We start from the raw sequence: 19,894 nt of genomic DNA, 5'->3' as shown, positions 1-19,894 counted from the left end.
CAGTCGTCCCTCAGCCTGCAGACTTAAGTACATTTTCACTGATTTACACATAAAATCCTCTTGATTCTGTTTATATTCAGCTGCAGCCTCACTAATCCATCACAAACTCTCACTGGACTCCATACAATTATTTCATCTTTTTTGAGTTCACTGTAAAAACACTGCTGCAGGACACATGTCATGATATGAAGAGATTTCACTCACCAGCACAGCCAATAAAATGACTGAGTCTTTGGAATAAACCTGTCTGGAGTAGGTTGGGATAGTTTTGGAGAATGTTTTTGATATTATCGAGAGAGTATGGAACAGTTTCACAGTGAGCAGCATCAACGTCTCCACACTGGTTTAAAGAGGCAGTAAGTCCATGTTTATAAAGAAAAAAAATACTACAAAAGTAATGTTTGTTTTTGTTCTCAGGTTCATTATGATGAAACTGAAGCTCAAAGCCTGAAGACACCTCTGATTAGTATTATTAATAATAATGAGTCAACACTGTAACAGCTGGGAGGAGATAAAACATGAACCATCAGATTTAGAAAATATCAATAATTCTAATATTACAAAAACATATAACTGAAGACAGTGAGCTTCACCAACTTGCTGGACGAAGTGAGTTTACTGATCAGTGGCCACTGAGTTACGTCTACTATGTAATATCATTACTCTGGGTGTAATCTGATTACTGCAGGTGTAATCTGATTAATTATTTAATTGTAATATTTTTATGAAACACAGGCCAATGGCGGGATTGACCTGGAGACATGAAAATCAGTCATCATGTTGGTGTTTTTGTTTTTCAATATGATATCTCTGTGTATATTTGGATATCATAAAACCATAAAACTAGATATTCAGTCTCCTTTTACCCTTTCAACAGGTTTGCTGGCCGTCTCACTCCTGCTTCGTTAATATTTCTGACCACACGTGAGACATTTTTCCTCTTTCCTAGACTGCTACATTTCTAATACACAAGAATGATGGTCTATTTGTTCCTACATTTTCAGAAATGTTCATATTCATAATGTTAGGCAATAAAAGGCTGATAGAAACGTCTTGTAGTTTCCCCTTTTTAATGACACACAAATCTACAACCCCTCTTCGAAATCTGAAATGTCAAATCTATTTGCACTCAATATAATGGTTGACATCATTATCATGTCACGTTACTAGAAACACACTGAAATGCCTCATGGTTTTTTCAAACCCATGCTACCATTCAGCTGAGCAGGATAGGAAAAATAAGCAGGAACTAAGTGTTGAGGAAGTGCAATTTACCAACTTCCCATGTTGTCAGCCATTCCATCTCACACAAGGAATCATGAGATCATTTACAAGCTGTCAAGCTACAGACATGGACCGCTTGTTTGGGTTTTCTCTCTTGCTCACCTACCTGTCAGTAATAGGTAAGATGCCCTTCAAAACATACTGTATGTACATCATATATTAAGTGTTTTCAGGGGATGAACATTATAAAAACAAACTTGTATAACCTAGAATTGTGTCAGTCAAGCTATGAGAGACAACTTTATGTTTCAGTTTTTGAGCTAAAATACACTAAATTTGAATTTCTCTATTCATTCCAGAAAGCGCGGGAAAAACAGAGAGCTGTTTATCACAACCAGGCGATATAATTTGGAAAAAAACAGGACACAATGCTGTTCTGTCTTGTACTGTCAGTTCACAGTGTTCAACCAAAAACCTGGAATACGAGTGGTTTGCTTTCAAAGAAAACACCCCTCTTCGTCTGGACTTGGGTAGCAATCAAAAAAAGTACATCTTGAATGGAACGTCTTTACACATTCAATCACTTAACGTCAATGACAGCGGGATCTACCACTGTGCTGCAGTGCCGAAAGAAGCACCAGCACCCGGGGAACAGTATGTAGGGACGGGTACAACTCTTGAAGTAAAAGGTAAGAGTCTTTTGAGTTGCAAAAAAAACCTTGATTTTAATGGTCAGGCTTGTTTGGATGTCTTTTTTTAGATGAAGTGGTACACACAGCTTTTCTTTTGTTTTCAGAAGTCTTAAAACCCATGGTGAGAAACAATCTCCTGTGGCTATTATTTGTCCTCTTGGCCATCTACAGCTTGGCAGTAGTGACCCTTATCATACTAAAGAAGGTAAATTACTTTAACTAAAAAATAAATAAATAAATTTTACAATATACTGTTGTGAAAATATACTGTTCTTCTCTGCTCCAGCATGGCTGCAATAAATGCATGTGCAAAAGGACCTACACATCTGACAAGGTTGCAGATAAGTGTCTGATTTTCTGTTTTAATTTGCTGATGGGTTTTTTTTTTTTTTTTTACGTGTTGACTGTTAGCTAATCAGGGAAAAGCCATCAGAAGCAAAAAGAGGAACAGGAACCAAGGCCTCTGTAAATTACAGGCCAGAAAAAGCTTTTGCCACACAAAAAAATGACAGCAGTTGTTAAATTACCTCCACATATCTGTTTTCTAATAAATGTCTAATAAATGCCTCTTTTCTTTTCAAACCAGAATAGCTCAACTAGAAAAAAACAATTCCGCAATGTGCTGCAAGAAATGTACAGCAAAGGGAACTTGGAGAAAAGCAAACAAACTGCTGGCAAAAACCGCTCTAAAATAGAGGTAAGTTTTTTGCAGCATGTTATGGTGAGATGTAGTCACCATAGAGATTGGGTAAGACATGAAACTTTCTGCATAGCTTGTGTAACAGCATGTGTACAGTTTCCTATTGATCTGAAAATGTGTTATTTTGCCATCATTTTCATGTTAAACTTAATCTTGTCGCAGGCTGCAAGTACTGAGGTCAATGGCTCAAATGGTGACATCTATCAAAATGTCTAAGTGTCAGTCAAGGATATTTAAAGACACGGACAGATTCAGAACTCCTTCATCCTGAACGAGAGGAAATTCCGAAACTATGAAACACCTGACTGAAGACATTGGAAACTTTACTGTTGTGACTAAAGATTCAATGAAGGCTGGAAAGTTAGTTGTGTGCTTGCTCACCTCTTCTCTTGAAGTGTGACATAGAAACTACAACAAAGGTCCTGAGTCACTGTTCCTTTTCTCTCTAGTTTTTTGGTTTCAGCAGTATTAAACAGACAGCTCTCCTTTATAACATTTACAGTCTGTTTATTGTAATGAGCACCTGTTCAAAACCAGGTCAGTGTTTTTCTGAAATGTTTGAAACTCAGGATTTTCTGCCACATAACTAGGATAGTAAAGAGCTGTTTGACAGAAAAAATGATGTGTGGGTTAGAAAAGGTGTGCTATGTGTAACGGACATCTTTAGAAATAGCAGTTTTGTCTCATTCCAATGATTGAGGACAAAATTCGGCGTTCCCCAGTCTAATTACAGGTTGGGAGTTTTGTCAGAAAATATTTCTCTCCATCTCTTGAGGCCACACAGAACAGTTGGATAGAAGAATTCCTGGATATTGACCCACTGTACAGTAAAAGTGTGTAATCTCTGTTTTTACAAGACAATCTATGCAGCTGTCTCTCCTTCCTTAGAAAACATTAAGGTGCAATGAGAAGAGGAATTCAGCAAACAAATATTAGAAATGTCTGGTTCATTCCTCATCAATATGCATCAGGCACTGGCAACTACAGTTTAAAAGTACTTCACAGGCTCTGTCTGACTGGTAGCAAAATTGGCCAAACTTTATTCAGGGATGAGTGTGAGATCCAGACACCCACATTCATGTTCAGGTCTTGTCCATGGCTGGAGGAATTTTGGACAGGGGTTCCTAAGGGGATCCTAACCCTGGCCATATCTGGGGTGGTCTCTGAGGATTTAGGGGCAGTTTTGGCCTTCTCCACACTGCTTGCTCAACAACTGATTCTCCTCAAATTCAAAAAAAAAAAAAAAAAAATACACCACCATCTCATAAACACTGGCGTGGAAAACGTGATGGTACTCCTCAAACCCAGACAACGCTCAACCAGAAAGTTTATAAGCTCTGGAGGCCTTTTCTGCTCTATTTTAAAATTGGACAAATCCAACATTAATGTGACAATTTTACAGCGTCCAGTTTTCTTCCTCGCTCTAATTTATGTCTCCTTCTTTTTTTGATATAAAGTATGTATGTGTGGGACTGATGTAGGCTGGAGTTAATATCTGTGTGAAACAGTTTGTTATATTAGGAAAATTCAATAAACATATAGGTATTAGAATAAAGATTATCTAATTATTGACACAACATTTTCTCCACATACAAGGAAACAAAATACTTGTAAACATGTAAAAATAGAAATCACACTCTGGACATAGTTGTGTAGAAACATTTTTAATAAAAAACCATCTAAACCGAACTGAAAGATTTACATTCAGATGGAATTCGACCATAATAGAGTTGATCATTATAAATGATGCAATGACAAAAAAGGCACATTACAGATGACAATACATTTAATACAGCATATAATACAGCACAATGTTCAATTAAGAAAGGATGTGTCTTTTTGGTCCTTGAGGTTGTTTTTGCTCAGAAAATCATCTTTTAAGAAACTTACAGTAAGGTGTTCTGTAATGAAAATAAACTTGACATGTTTGAGGCATCGCGCTGAGTTACACTCTGTACTATAACTGTCATATATTTTTGTTCACTGTAAACACCCACAGATACAACCCCGCCCCAGCCAGTTAACACCAGAATTTACTTTTATGTTACTTATAATGTCGAAGTGGATGTTTCTGAGTGTATGTACATTTTTAATAAATAAATGCATGATTTGAACTTTGGCTGATTTGACTGACGTGTGTTTGAAAAATCTTAGTTCAGATTCAATTATTGTGAATTATTCCCTTTTCATTTCTCTCCCTCGTGTCTTTCTACTGTAAACAGTGTTAAACGGTATGTGAGACAGATTTTGATTCAAAACATTAAAGCTCTAATATTATACAAGTACTGGTTATGATTTAGAGTGACACATATGTCTGTATGAGGCCCCATAGACAGTCAAATTACTCTGGAGCTTGGCTGGAGTTGATCAGGTGAACTGTCATGTTTGTGACATTTTGCACCTGTTTCTTCAGGTAAGATGAATCTATTATTTACTAAAATACTGAAATAAAAAATTAGACATTGCATTGTCAACCAACAGGTGCCACTTAACAAACCTGGGGCCCATTTCATCATATTCTCAACTTGTAAGCATGAGATTTGTAATATGAGATCATTTCCTCTCGCTTGTGTTTCACTCATCAAACACAACATACATAGAGAGCCCCGTAGGACTCGATTGCGAAAGGTGACACTGCCACTATTTGCGATCAGTGTGTAAGCAGTGATCGCAATGTGCAACTGTGAAACCCTGATTCACATCTCCAAACAGCAAATTATAGAGCGCAACCAAAGTAAATGGAGTGCTTTTAGTTTTTCAACGCCCTCCACCATACTGATGGATATCACAGAATGATACTGTATATTAACTAAAAACATGATGGTTTTCAGCTTTAGAGGTTCTCTGTGTGTATGTATTGCAATAAGACAATGCCTTCAATCATACAACCAAATCAGCTCTGGAATATGAAATCTGTGAAGTCTTTAAGACAGCACATCACAAATACTTAAGCAAACGTACAAGGAAAGATGGAAAAATGTTGCTACATACAGTAGTCAGTCTACTGTATGTGTCTAATGTTCAGCTTTCAGGTCCCTTTCCCCGACATGTACTGGTTCAAGTCAATTACCTTTGGCTGGTAACGCTGTAAACCAGTATTTGAATGTTACTGCCAGCACTTATGTTTCAGGAATTCGTGCTTTAACTTGAGCTAATTTTTGTAGCAACTTTCTAATTCACATACAGTTCAGTTTTTTTTTAACAAGCTCTGCTTCTTTGCTGGAGACATTAGCTAAACACATTATTTTAACAAGCCCTATGATTGGTTTTGGGAGAAACTGGTAGTTTTATACTGAGCACAGTTATTATACAATATGTTGCTGCTAATTATCTGCTGAGGTCAGTGACTGGAAAAACACAACTGAAAAAACTTTGAGACTTGGTCCAGCTATCCAGTGACCATTTGAAAAGGATGAGACAGTAACATTTAGTAAAGGAGTAATTACAGGCTCATCAGTGCGCTTTTAAGATTAGATATCATTTGAAGGAATGTACAAAAATGAATGTGTTTCAAATTAAACAAATCATCATTAAGGATATAAGGTCCCTCATCTTTAAATAGATTATTTTTGTATGTCAAACATTTACATGTACTTTAAATGTTTGATATTTATCTATTTGGTGTCACCCGTCAGCGCACCACTCTGATTTACACCATCAATATAACCCTGGATTATCTCATACATACAGTAATTTACACATTGCTTTCAAAATTACAAAAACAGTCAACATGATCTCTCTTGGCAATAAAGAAATTCCTCAAAACTTAACTTGAGAAATGTCAACCACCTTCCTCTGAATGCTGAAAATACTGAAGCTAGCCATCTATATACTTTATGTCAACTGTGTGACTGCTGCGTATGGAAAACTGTCTCCAAGCCAGGATTTGCGCAGCAGCGACACACATGGGCACCAAACACACCAAGTAGAACATGACACTGTGGAGGCTCTCCACGGCGCTGGAAAGAACACAATTTTTGTTACATACACAATAATTTATTTACAATTATATCTGTCTTTGACTTTTTGGACACTGCTAATTATTTCATAATGTTATCTGTCCATGAAGGTGTTGAAAAACAGAAGTGAAACCATTTTAAAGAGAAAAAAGTGGCGGTCTAAAACTGCAAATTGTTTAAAAGTGAGACAAATGTATGTTTTTTAAAGTACTTTTCTTACTCTCCTTCAACATTTTCATACACGCCTGTTGTTATTGTTTATTTGATGTGTGCATTGACCTTTTCAGCCAGTACCCTATATATATATAGTAGGTTAAATATCCGACTTCAAAGCAAATATTCAAGTGGCTCTCAGTTTAGTTATACTACCATTGACCTTTGAGATAAAAGGGAGTGTTAGAGGGCCATCTCTTAATCATTTACATTTATTCAGTTGAAGATAAACTTAATAGGGAAAAAGAACATTACATCAAAGTTTCTCAGCTTTTAAAGTTGTGTGTACGTTCTGTGATTTCTGTATTAGCATTAAACTCTGCTGTAGTTAAAACTAAAGTCATCACAATGGCATTTTGTTAGTTCTAGTTCGGTCCAAATGTTCATTTAAATACATTGTCTAAATTATAATAACAAGAGTAAAACACCTACTGAAGAGGCTTAAAATCCATTTTAAAACAACTTGTTGCCTATCAGTGACAAGTTGTGTAAACTTAAAACTTACTTTCAATCCATTACAGTGACCTAATAGTATATTGGTTAAAGTTATGTTATTGTTGCATGGTTATGCAGTTGAACAACCGAATATTGATGGCATCCTTTGGAAACTGTTAGGGTTTATATAAAGTATAACTTATTTAAACATTCAGATCCAGGAGTCACCGTCAGCACTTGGACTCCTTATAATAATATTTTTTTCACGTTTGTGGTGTTTATTTTTTAAATCTAGAGGAACAATAACACAAACATTACTTGATATTGTTATCTTGATTTTAAAATAACTAATGATAGATTAAATATAAGACTTCGGAAATGTGTTCTTAATGTTCCCAGCCACCACAGTGAGTCCATCAGTACTTTCCCATTGTGAGTTTTAGTTTAACTTATTTGGTTCAGCTCATTTTTTGACCTTTAACTAAATAAGAAGCAAGAAACAATCTGTACCTTAGGTTTGAATCCCTTTTTGCATCCTTCAGGTGTTCATATCCAAACTGGTTGAGGATATTAAGCACTGTCATCGGGGCCAGAGACTGAGCCGGCTTGGTGAACAGAGCATTAGTCCCAAACACCATGGAGGATAGAGGGGAACTGTAGTTGGGAAAGAAAGAGGAAAATTGTGATAATATTACCAGTATATCATACTACCAGTCAAATAACGCAAATTTGTTTCATTATAAATTAAAAAAATAATGAGAAATTGGTTTCAATAGATGTGTCTGTATATTTGGCACTAGTTACAAAAGTGGTGTATAGCCCATTTTTCATTTTTTAAGAACTACTGTAAAAACACAAAAGGTTTGAAGACATTGCTGCATCAAATTACAAACACATCAGACAGAGAAGCACTGTGTGTTTGACCTGTACATGAAGGACAACTGAGTTAGTGTGCTGGTAATCTTTTTTTTTTAGCCTCTAGGGATGGAAATGTTGCGCTTTGGTTCACACTGAAATATCTCAACACCTGATGGATGGATCCAGATGAAATTTGGTACAGACATTCATGGTGAGCATGTTCGCTGTGTGTAAGTAGAACCTAACCGTAGAATTGTTTACCTGCGCTTGTACTTCTGCAGGTCGGTGTCAATGATGTCAGCCAAAGGCAAGCCAAAAAGACTGAAGGCTGCTTGAATTATGACCCTGCAAAGATGATAAGGGAGAGAGTAGCTTTAATTCAATCAAAGTGGAGTAATTACTTAAAAATTAATCTCAAAAACTGTTTGACCTCTTACATGCTAATGGTGAGGAAAAATGCCAGGATATAGTAGTGCTGAGGACCAAGTGCTAGCATGATGGCCGCCATTCCAGCCTCCATATAGAAGGTGAAGAGGATGATTCTGTAGTAGCCAACATCATGGAGCAGTTTCCCACAGCTCAAAACTAACAGCTGGGATGGAAGAGAATAAAAATAACAGTAGCATATTGTAAAGTGGTATATCAAGCATTTCCTTGTTGGTGCATTCAGGTGCTTGTACAGAGCTCTGACATCTGAGTGAGTCTGTGAGCTATGTTGTAAAAAAAAAAAAAAGACCTCTGAAGGTAAGCAATATGGAAACAATGAGGTGGTATATATGATCATTTAACTCTCAAGTCTAGGATGTAAGAGTTTCCCACAAATGCTCCATTGCACCAATAGGGGAGCATGTTTTAACAATTAATTGAACATTGAAGCTGGTGCTCATTTTGTACTGACAAAAAACAATGACCACCTGGGAGGTGGAAAAATGTTCTAAAAAACATGATATAACATGACATAAAAAAGCAATATAAAAGGTTTGGCAGCTCATAATGCACCTGTTCTACTGCCCATATCTATCATTTCATTTAGAAAAAAACCTAAGCCAGTGGGGAGCATTACCTGTGGGCAGATGAATCCCGCTCCATACATGACACTCTTGGCCAGTGATGGAAGCACATCTGGGGGAATCAGGTGCTCAGCAAATATCATGGTAAAATTATTAAAGAAAGCCAGAATGAAAACCTGAAAGAAGTTCATGACCACAAATAGCTTGAAGTCCCTGTTGGTGAGGATTTGCCACATAAACGTTCTTAACATGGAGAAGGAAACTGCTGACTGATCAACAGACTCCGGTGTATCTGACTCAGATCCTTTGCTATCATAGCGGCTCTCACTGTGGAAGCCTGTATAGAGCATGCAGACACAGCTCAGGATAGCGATCATCACTGTGAAGGCTTGGAAGGCCGCAAAGTCTTCCATGTTTTTGGACAGCATGCCACAGAAGAGGACACTGGAGGAGCCGATGAGAGAAGCCACCTGAGAAATTAAAGGGAGGTTATATGAGAAAAATGGACGGTTAGCCTGTTGGCTTTGGGGCATAAAGAAAAAAGATGAAGGCCTTACCTGGCTGTACTTTACAAGTCTTAACCGGCTCTGATGGTGGCTGGAAATCTCTGCAAACAAGGCACATTGTGCCAGCAGCACAAAAGTGAGCATGCCATCAAAAGCGCACAGCGCCACCATCAAGTGTAAGCCACTCAACCAGTCGCCAGGGGCGTAGGACCGCCACGGGAACCAGGCTAGAAGAAAAGCCAACGAGTAGAGGGGAGCACCGTACAGAATAGAGAGACGCCGCTGAGAGCAGCAGGGCGCCTTGGAGTTGTCTTGCAGGTAGCCAAAAAGAGGGTCATTGATTGCATTCCACAACATGTACACCACCTGTGGAGAGGAGATCACAACATTATTTATTAAAAACAGTGTTTTAAATAGCGCCGAAACAATTAGTCAAGCTTATCAAATTTGAAGATCTACATGATTGTAAATTGAGAATCTTATGATTTTGGACATGTGTTAAGATGAAACAAGCCATATGAAGTCAGACTAAACATTTAATCAAAATTAATCATTGGTTTAAAAAAAGCAACAGCAAAATCAATCAGGAATATAATCATAAGTTGCAGCCCTGCTTCAAAGGAAAGCAACTAAGTTATAAAGAAAAACACTATTATTCTTGACCACAACAGTGTTTTCCATTGACACTGACATACATTTGCATACAAAGAACAATAATATATCAAGCTAATATACTCACTTGTGATTGGTGGAATGCTCCCTCTGATATCTTGTACTTATTGAGAAAGAGTTTGACATAGTAGAAGCTGAATATATTGTTTATCATGGCAGATCCCAGAGTAGTCATGGCATAAGCCAGTGCTGCAGGATTGACCCCAAAGTTGACCAAATGTCGCATTACATTCATTTTGGTGATCACACCTGAGGCAGGTTTCTCCTCCACGGTCATAGCAGCAGCTCAGGTAACTTGTTACCTGTCGGTTTAAATCGCTGGAGCGAGGAGATGTTGCTGTTTGCAATACCTATTTAACTCTGTTGCTGTTTAGCATAGCGACTGTTCACAATACTAGCAAAAAAGGTCAAAGTGTTCAAAATTCAGAGGCGAAAAGCTCTCAGCAGTGGAACAGTGAAAATGTCTGTTGCAGCTGTGTCATTTTCTTGAATATCCATGTCATGTTGTTACTTCCCGCTACACCAACTTCCTTAATTTTTAATATTGAGAAACTACAACTGAACTCAGAACAGAAATACTGTCCAACTCGTTTTCTGTGCCCGTCGAGGGGGCGGTGCTTCATTGTCGAAAACAAACGTTTGACTGGTCAGAAGAGTTCTTTGGTTCCACTTGCTACTTCGTGATTGGTCGACGAAAACGCCTGTTAACAGAAGCAGGAAGTTAGACAAGGAAAACAATTTTAAAAAGATTTAACTTCTAGTCTCTTGTATAATAATAAACGTTACGTTGAATATTAGGCTAAAATGAGAAGATGTTTCACCGTATTTTTTTTTTTAAGTAATTTTCCAACACACCATAAGTGCCACCTACCGGATGTTGGAGTGTATTAAGAGATTTGCCACGTTGCCGTAGACAACAGACTTAACGCCGGGATGATGCAGTTTACATGTCTCCACACACGGTGGTGAACGGCAGACAGCTCTAGGCTGCTTTAATAACACCTGTGTGTCAGGTTTGCTGTCAGGTGGGGTCCTCTCTCGCTCCACGGCTGTAAAATGCTGACTGACGTGATTTTGGAGGAAGAGTTTGACAAGAATGGGGAGCCTTGGTACGACCCGCAGGACCTTGAACACGGTAAGAGTTGCACGGCTGTGGGGTCGCACCCTAAACTCTGTCTGACCACTACACACTGTCGTTGAAGAAGCTTGTCACATAAGCTGTGGTACAAGCTTCTTTAATAAATAAACACTTGAGGGTATTTTGTTTGCTTGTCAGTTAGAACAAATTAGTGTTTCCTTGACTTGACACAAGCCCTTTCAAATGAAATTAGACAGACTGAAGTCTACAGCCTTCTCGTGGGACTCAGAATCACACCAGTCATGGGTTTAAAAGCTGAAACATCCTGAGGGCTCTTTGTGGCCAGGATTTCCTGAGGCTGTCCTCAGTCCTGTGTTGATTGTTTTCTGGGATACTTGCTGTTCATGCGCAGCCTGCTTGTTGGTGCTGCTCTCAAAGGTGGGTTTGAGAAAGGTAGAGAGGTTTACGGATAGATGAATGGACCACTTTATTTATGCTCCAGATAAATTGCAGTGTTACAACAGCTAAGTCATAAATCACAAATGAGGTAGGTAAGAGACAAAGCACAAAAGAAAAAGCCATGAATAATAAGCAATAACTTTTATAAAATAAAAACTTGAGAATACAGACAACATTGCATGTGTTGAACACATTTGCTCATTAGTAGTGAAAGTCAAGTAGAGCTGCAACACTTAGTCAATTAATCAATTAGTTGTCAACTATTAAATTAAAGGCCAACTATTTTGATAAATGCTTAATTATTTGGAATCCCTTTTTTTAAGAAAAAAATGTCCAAATTATTTGATTCCAACTTCTCAAATGTAAACATTTTCTCACTTCTTCAGTCTTCTATGACGGTAAACTGAATGACTGGGTTTGTGGACCGTGACATTTGAGGACGTCATCTTGGGCTTTGGGAAACAATGATTGACATTTTTCACCGTTTGCTGACATTTTATAGACCTAACAATTAATATATAACTAATGTAACAACTAAAAATAATCGACAGATTAATCATTAATGAAAATAACTGTTTGTTGCAGCCCTAATGACAAGGTGCTCATTCATGCCTAGATATATAAATACTCAATTAACTGTTCATTGAATATATACTCACACTTAGAAGTAGGTTTTCATAGATAACAAATGCAACAGAGATAAATAGGATAAGAATGACAAGTTAATAAGTAATATAGTGAATGTAATAAGTAATTGTTGAAGTGAGCCATCTGTCCTAGTTGGAAGAAAATGGCAACAGGCAGAAGTGACTTCCTGTAGCATTCCTTGGCAGAGCTGAATAAAACTCAAAATAGTCAGCTGTTTGTCAAGTAGATTTTTAGAAAGAGATTAGAAGTATTTTTCACACAGTTTGTGCAGCATCCCGCTCTTCGCTACCAACTCCAGAAGAGTTGTTATTTAGTAGTATTTAGTAGTCACATTGCACGTTTGAGTTAAAAACCTTTGGGCATATTTGTTTGAAACAGTTTTATTGACTTTAAGTGTAACACCACATATAGTCAACACAGTTGCTGGATAACATCCAGAATGTAGTGGAGGAAAAGGTCACAAGGAGATCCCAAAGCATGCCTTAGATTCCTCTGTGATTCACCAGTGCCAGATACTAATAGTGTGAGACAACAAGATGTATGTATGTGTGAGCTGCACTACTTGAAGTCTATGCTTATACACTTTGCACACATCTAATTCTATCAGTTGCCCGTGTTTGGGCATTGAAGCGTCTTAGTACCTTTTTGTTTACATGTTTCCCCCGTGTTTTGACAGATCTCCATTTGGCAGCGGAGCTTGGGAAAACACTCCTCGACAGGAACCATGAGTTGGAGCAGGCGCTGCAGCAGATGTACTCAACCAACCAGGACCAGCTGCAGGAGATAGAGGTGATAAATGTTAAGGAAGGAACTCCTTAACACTCCAGCTTGAGGCTCCAGAGGCTTTCACCGTGCAAAATACATGTTTGTTAGCCTCAGCTGGCTGCTGTGTAGTTATTTCTTTAACATGTATATTTCCCTTGTGCAGTGCTTAGTAAGCTATCATAAACAAAATGATTTTATATGAATAAGTCTACAACGGGAGACGATTCATTGAGAAAAGTCCATGTTGTAAGATCTTAAAAGCTCTTTCACTGGAAGGGAGGCGTCATTGTGATTTTCTGTTAACTTTTAATTGGATGGAGTGAAAGCTGATCCTGATCAATCTGACCCATTGAGCCCTTAGAACAGAGCATCCTCTTGGCAGGATGTTCGTCTACTAATTATAGGAAAACTTTCACCTGCTTATGTACCACCTACCACCTTTTACTTGGAGATTGTCCAACTAACCAAGATCTGAAGGTTTTGCTTTGCTTTTATTTGTTAGATTGCTGATAATTAACAGCCAAGGTACAACAATCTACTAAACTGACATTCACATATCCTGACCAAACCTAGCTTCCCTAAATCAGTGGATGACTAAACTCTTGGATCCGAAGAAATATGTTAAGTCTGCTTTTCTAACAGTAGAGCACAGTTCTTGGTTTACGTGCAGGCTGTGGGGTAGAGCTCGTAAATAAACACAGTTTGGCCTGATATTTCAGTCCCAGACATTGAGGCATATGCAGACGGTGCTGATCTATTTGAGTTCATGGCTTTCACCAGGTCAACAAAGATAAGAACCTTAATTTGCTTACAGCAGTGTGAGGGCGAGTGGCTTGAGGATTTATTGAGGTTGATATGGTAATCCCCATTCGTCTCTCTGACCCTCATGCTTATGCACTTCACCAATGACAGTCTGAAAGCCGTGTACACCTGAACATAGCAGTGTGCTGCAGGGCTGTGCAGCCCATTGAATACACTTTAAAAAAGCTCTAGACAAATGGTTGCATTTAAAAGTAATTTAGTTATATACAACCACAATTTTTCACAAGTCAAATACCTTGAATAATTTAAAAGTGGTAAGCATGAAAAATGAATAGGGACTTGTGTAGTTTTCCAAAGAAGATAGTTGGCTCTTGTGGAAACATCTAAATGAGTACATTCTTGTTCACAGTGCAAATATGACTCACAGACTCATGTTATCATGAGTCTGTGAGTAGTATTTGCATTCTCTGGGCTCTTAATCGGCAGTTCTTGGCTTCTGCGGAGGCCTTTGTCTATTTAGTAATCACACATGTATCAGCCTAGGACATAAAACCAAATGTAAGAATGTGTCAAACATGATATGCCACCTTCTTTCTTTCCTCTGTGCAGTATTTGAAATCTTCATGTAGCCCAACAGTGATGTACAACAGAGTAAAACAGCCAGTCCTCACATTGGAGAAGCTGGATTAAGAGAATTTTTGCCTATTATTTTGTCGACAAATCAATTAATCAACTGATAATTTCAGCTCTGCACATGTAATTTGTTGAAGATACCACACCACAAACCTGCAGGACTTTAATTAAGCTAAATCTTTATCACTTCCCTCTCTTTTGCACCAGTACCTGACCAAGCAGGTGGACCTCCTCCGTCAGATGAATGACCAGCATGCCAAGGTGTATGAGCAGCTAGACACGGTCGCCAGGGATCTGGAGCAAGGCAACCAGAGACTAGTGCAGGACAACCGCCTGGCCCAACAGAAGATCCACAGGTCAGTCTGCCAGTTATCAGTGAATTTGCCTTTTAAATTCTATTTTACATGATGAATCAACCAAGTGATCAGTCATAAAGTCTTAATGTAAGAAGATAATATTGAGTACAGTATGTGACATATTTTGAATAAGTGGACTAACTTCTTGCAGAACCTCAATGCCACATTGTTCTTTCTCCTCTTTTCTTTACAGTCTAACAGAGACCATCGAAGGGCTTCAAACCTACATGGAGGACCTGCAGACTCAGGTGGAGGAGCTCAGGACTGCGCAGGCAGAGCGAAACAAAAGAGAGATGGCAGAGCAGCGTCGCAACCTCGGAGCACAGAGTGTGTCTTGTCTCAAAGAGCTGTACGACTTACAACATGACAGGTATTACACATATGTGTGTGACAATGCTAACTGCACAACTACAGGATGTGGCAGAGGAAATATTTTCAGGGAGGAAATTGCGATGTAGTCCCAGACCATATTGTGAAATTGTTACCCTGAGGATTTTCACACAGACACATTTACTGCTTTATCATAGTTTGTGAAATAAACCCTACACCTGCACGTTGACATCTGAGAAAAGAAGGGAAGGGTAGGTGAGACCGTCTCAACAGTAAGAGCTTCTGTCTGTTGTCTGATCTTAAATTATCCTCGATGCACTGGTGTCTCAGCCCCCTGTGTGCTGACGGAACACCTTCAGGTCACCCAGAGCCAGAGCCAGACCAGACCGCCTCCTTTAATCCAAAGCAGGAGGAAGCTAATCCTCCCTTATTGTCAGCAGCGTACTAATACATACACATAACTGTTGCATTAGTTTGCTGCAATTCGTGACACTTATTTGACGTGCTTTGGAGAAAGCAGAGGTGTAACTCCATCGCTGGTAAATCAACAGAACAATTGTTATCCTAAAATCTGGTAAAATACATCTCCAGCATCCCCTCTGAAGGCACAACATGCGGTCCCAAATCCAATGGATATTTATGGGGAGCTGATGAGTTATTGAATTTTGGATTTCTGTGTTTTGTGCCACAACATTAACAAACATTTTTAGCAGAAAGTGTGTGAATTTAGATTTTTTCACGTATTAAAAAAAAAAAAAAAAAATTGTCATGACTATGCCGAAGATTTGATTTCACAATGAAGTGAGAGATTCTTCAACCAAAAAGATAACAAAGTGAATGCTATACAGAAACATTATATGATCAAATTGGTTTTCTTACATTCCATAATAATGGTAGTATAAGAAGAGAACAAAAAATGCTGTTTAAGTTGCTGCGCTACACTAAAATCATGTTTGGTTTTCTTTAGATACACTATGATAAAAATGTTGTATTTCCATCTTTACTACCAAGAGCACAGTCCCTAACCGCATTATCTTTGATTTTCAGCTACCATCTTTTTAGGATAATATTACTGTAAATAAAACATGATTTTTTTTTTTTTTACATCTGAAAAAACATGCAGAGGAGTGTGTTGAAGGCTGCAAAAAATCCAAAATGATTGTGCCTATTAAGTTATTATGTAAAAATAACTGGAGGCGACACTGTTTATAGAGGATTTAATGAGTAAATCAAACTGACACAGTAAAAGCGGATGGGGAACAAAAACATGCCCCCCCCTCCCCGATCCCCAGTGGAAATTACACTTCTGTCAGCTGAAAATTTGTACTTTTCAATGCAAATATAGATAAATTGCAATATCAGTGTGATAAACACTTTTTTGACATTACCTGTCCTTGACTTACCTATCCTGGCTCAGGCATCTCACCCACAATGATCGGCAAGTGGATGGACTCTGGTCACCTCAGGGCTCTTTCTATGACCGAGACAGATGCCAAGACCCGGAAGAGGAGCACGAGGCTCTTCAGCGCTCCATCCAGACTCTTCAGAGTCAGATAGCTGTGGAGCGCAGCCGCAGGGAGGCTGCAGAGCGGGAGAGTGAGTTGACAGCCATGGAGAACCAAGGCTTGGAGCAACGGCTGGCCCTGCTGGCGGGCTGCCGGGCCAGGCAGAAGGAGCTAGAGGCTGAAGTGGAGCAGCTGCGGCTTCTGTGGCGGGCAGAATGTGCCAACAGGTTAGGCCTGACTTATGTGTGAACTAGTTTCAAAGGAATTCATCATTTTGGTTCTGATTTCATGACTGACGCTTTAAGTTGATGAATATTTGATGTGCAGCACAAGTACAGTCCACTAACATGTTTAATTTCTCATATACTGTATATATATATTTCTTAAAACTTGAGACTCATGCCTCTGTCCCCTCCTCTCCCACTAGTGTCAGAAGACCAGACCAGCTGCTGTTGCCTGATACAGTGTTCTTTGCCTCAGAAGAAAAACCCAGTCAGGAGCAGAGTGAGACAGAGGAGAAGATAGAAATGGATGAGGAGCAGCAGAGAAAGTACAGCCGGCAGAGATGTAACAGCGACGGCTTTCTGAGAGCGATGAACGCAGACGAGATTCGCCGTGGTCATGAGCAGATGTGTATAAGGCGAGCCGAGGCGGTGAAACAGAGGGGCATCTCCCTGCTCAACGAGGTGGATGCACAGTATAGCGCGCTGCAGGTGGTGTATTCATTCAAGAATGTTTTCCTTGAGTGTTAATGTAGAGTTTACAGCACTGTTAAGCGATACACAGCAATTAAAAGAAAATACAAGCAGTTTCCTAAAGTACATGTGTTTTGTGTAGGTGAAATATGACGAGTTGCTGCAGCGGTGCCAGCAATCAACAGACGGGCTCAGCCATAAAGGCGTTCAGACTTCCAGCAATCCTGGTGCAAACAGCCGGACACGCCGCCGCCTGTCCAGCTCAGCTGCTTTGTCCGATCTGACAGTGGTTTTGGAAGAAGGCCAGCAGCCCGAGTACAAAGTTCTCTTCAAGGAGATCTTCACTTGCATCCAAAAGACCAAAGAGGACCTCAGTGAGAACAAACGTCCAGTCACAGACAGTGATTCTCAGGGCTGTGCCAAATGATTGTATTACTCATCGTCCTGGGATATGGCGCTTGCACTTGTTTGTGTCCGTGAACATTTTTGACAAAGGCAAAAATATCCAGGGGGAACAGATGCAATAAGCACATTCAGTTCCTGTGCTTCTTAGACATTATGCAATCCTCTTATCTAATGTCATCTTGACGCACCTATGTTTTTTGTCAGTCAGCACTGTTCCTTATATTCCATCCTTATCATAAATTAAGTGTTATAAAACTTGCTATAAAAGTCTGTTGTACATTCCAAACAACAACAGATACAGAAACTGCTTATTGGCGCAGTGAGTATAATAATGAGCAGGTATTGTTTAAGCAGACATTCATAGTTAGATATAAAGTACATTTCAATGTGTAGCTTGACCTCCAAATTTGCAAGTATTATGTCCATTTACAACAGTAAGCAGTGTTTATATAATGGAAATCATGTGACCACTTGATCATCTGGTGCTTGGGAGAGAAAGACACGCATTGAATATTGTTGGTGTGTTGATATAAGTTGGAGATGAAGCTGTTATGTATGACTTATGTAAACAGAAATGTTGGAATGTTGTAATAGGATGAAAAACTGTGGCTATGAAATTACTAAAGACTCAGGCGATTGTGATAATTAGCTTAAACAGCTAGTGTTTGTTGGTTTTTGTAAGTTGACAATAGTTGGCTCACCGGTCAGGGTCACTGGCACATCTCCAGAGAAATATCAGTGGACACTGGAAAACAGTTTTGTTTTGTTTTTCAAGTCTGTACAGCTCCTGATGAGTGTCTCTACGCTGATAGGACACGCAACAGCTCTGCACTTTTTATGACTGAATTACCGTTTCTTTTTATTTATTTTTGACATAAGTTTAGAGAAGATTAAATGTTATTTATTTTCTTTGTTGCTAAATACAGCAGATTGGTCAGTTGAAAGTAACTGGAAGTGAAATTAAATGTACACTGAGGTGTTTTTTCTGTGGTTGTAAATATTCTGTCTGACACAGCTGATTGAATACAGGATCATAGAGGCAAATGAGGAACGCAAAATAAATGTTCCTTTAATTATAAACAGTTTCTTCTGCATAATGTCCTTTTCTGGCTCATTTTGTCATAATACTCTTTGTGACAAGACATTTCCTGCACTTAATATGGAAGAAAAACTGTGTTAAGTGGGTTAGTGAGTGTCAAAACAACAGAGAGACTATAGACGAACAGTTTTTCCTTCTAATCTTTTCAGTCTAAATTAAAGCAGTTGTGAAGATACAGTAAAAGGAAAAATCAGAAATGTCAAGACCTCAACTACTTATCAGATAAACCTCATACTGCTGACCCCATTCACAGTGAAACAGTTCTCACCTTTTATTTCAGGCTTCTTCTGTTACCATGTTGTCATTTTACTTTCACTCTTCATGTGATGTGATGCTCATCCGAAAAACTATGCTTATTGGACAATGTTCTTAAATATAACACGGGCATTTAATAAGTTGTTTTGAAGCTGTGAAGTTTGTGCTGCTGGGGAAGTCATTGCTGTATGATCATAGGTGTTCTCCATGAAGACTAACATGTTTTTGCTTGCAACTAACTAGTAAAAGCTTTGATGCAGTATTCTCTGTGTCCGAATGTCTAAAACACCGACATTGGCATCATCTTTACAACATGCATGCATTTTAAAGCTGAATTGTGGCAATAACTACATGGTTTTTGCGCAGAGAGAGAGAACCATCCAATCAAAACACACAACAGCAACGAGGCATATTCTCTCCTACAGCACCCGGTGGTCTCCTCATTCCTCAAGACCTCTGTCCCCCTCAGTGTACTCTGTGACCCAGCAAACAATTAATGGGGCTTTGTCTCTTTTCATAAATAGCTTTTACATAACGAGAATTTCTCCACCCTGCTTTTAACCCGCCCCAAATCCATTAAACCTCCAAACAAGGGGATTACATACCTCACTTGCCTAACAGGACAGGTCTTGGCA

General features: G+C 38.9%; 3 protein-coding genes across 3 annotated transcripts; 2 read left to right on the top strand and 1 right to left on the bottom strand.

The window, feature by feature from the left end:
- Positions 1-1,325: 1,325 nt before the first annotated feature.
- On the top strand, positions 1,326-4,730 carry si:ch211-139g16.8 (immunoglobulin superfamily member 6). The gene is made up of 6 exons (XM_044330821.1): positions 1,326-1,403; positions 1,584-1,913; positions 2,021-2,121; positions 2,203-2,250; positions 2,503-2,613; positions 2,779-4,730. Exons 1-6 carry the CDS (start codon positions 1,352-1,354, stop codon positions 2,830-2,832), a joined length of 696 nt encoding a protein of 231 aa, XP_044186756.1. The 5' UTR covers positions 1,326-1,351; the 3' UTR covers positions 2,833-4,730.
- On the bottom strand, positions 4,262-11,228 carry mfsd13al (major facilitator superfamily domain containing 13a-like). Its single transcript, XM_044330819.1, has 8 exons — positions 11,141-11,228; positions 10,337-10,970; positions 9,649-9,963; positions 9,145-9,561; positions 8,519-8,673; positions 8,343-8,426; positions 7,734-7,877; positions 4,262-6,575 (listed from the first exon to the last, which is right to left on the bottom strand). Exons 2-8 carry the CDS (start codon positions 10,544-10,546, stop codon positions 6,434-6,436), a joined length of 1,467 nt encoding a protein of 488 aa, XP_044186754.1. The 5' UTR covers positions 10,547-10,970; positions 11,141-11,228; the 3' UTR covers positions 4,262-6,433.
- On the top strand, positions 11,184-19,399 carry cdr2a (cerebellar degeneration-related protein 2a). The gene is made up of 7 exons (XM_044330820.1): positions 11,184-11,404; positions 13,131-13,243; positions 14,822-14,970; positions 15,164-15,340; positions 16,718-17,032; positions 17,233-17,518; positions 17,643-19,399. Exons 1-7 carry the CDS (start codon positions 11,326-11,328, stop codon positions 17,925-17,927), a joined length of 1,404 nt encoding a protein of 467 aa, XP_044186755.1. The 5' UTR covers positions 11,184-11,325; the 3' UTR covers positions 17,928-19,399.
- The last annotated feature ends 495 nt before the right edge of the window (positions 19,400-19,894 follow it).

This window comes from Thunnus albacares, chromosome 17 (assembly GCF_914725855.1).
Source record: "Thunnus albacares chromosome 17, fThuAlb1.1, whole genome shotgun sequence".
In the NCBI taxonomy this organism is placed as follows: Eukaryota; Metazoa; Chordata; class Actinopteri; order Scombriformes; family Scombridae; genus Thunnus; species Thunnus albacares.
Note: the sequence above shows the minus strand (reverse complement) of the source record. Positions and strands in the feature narration are given on the sequence as shown.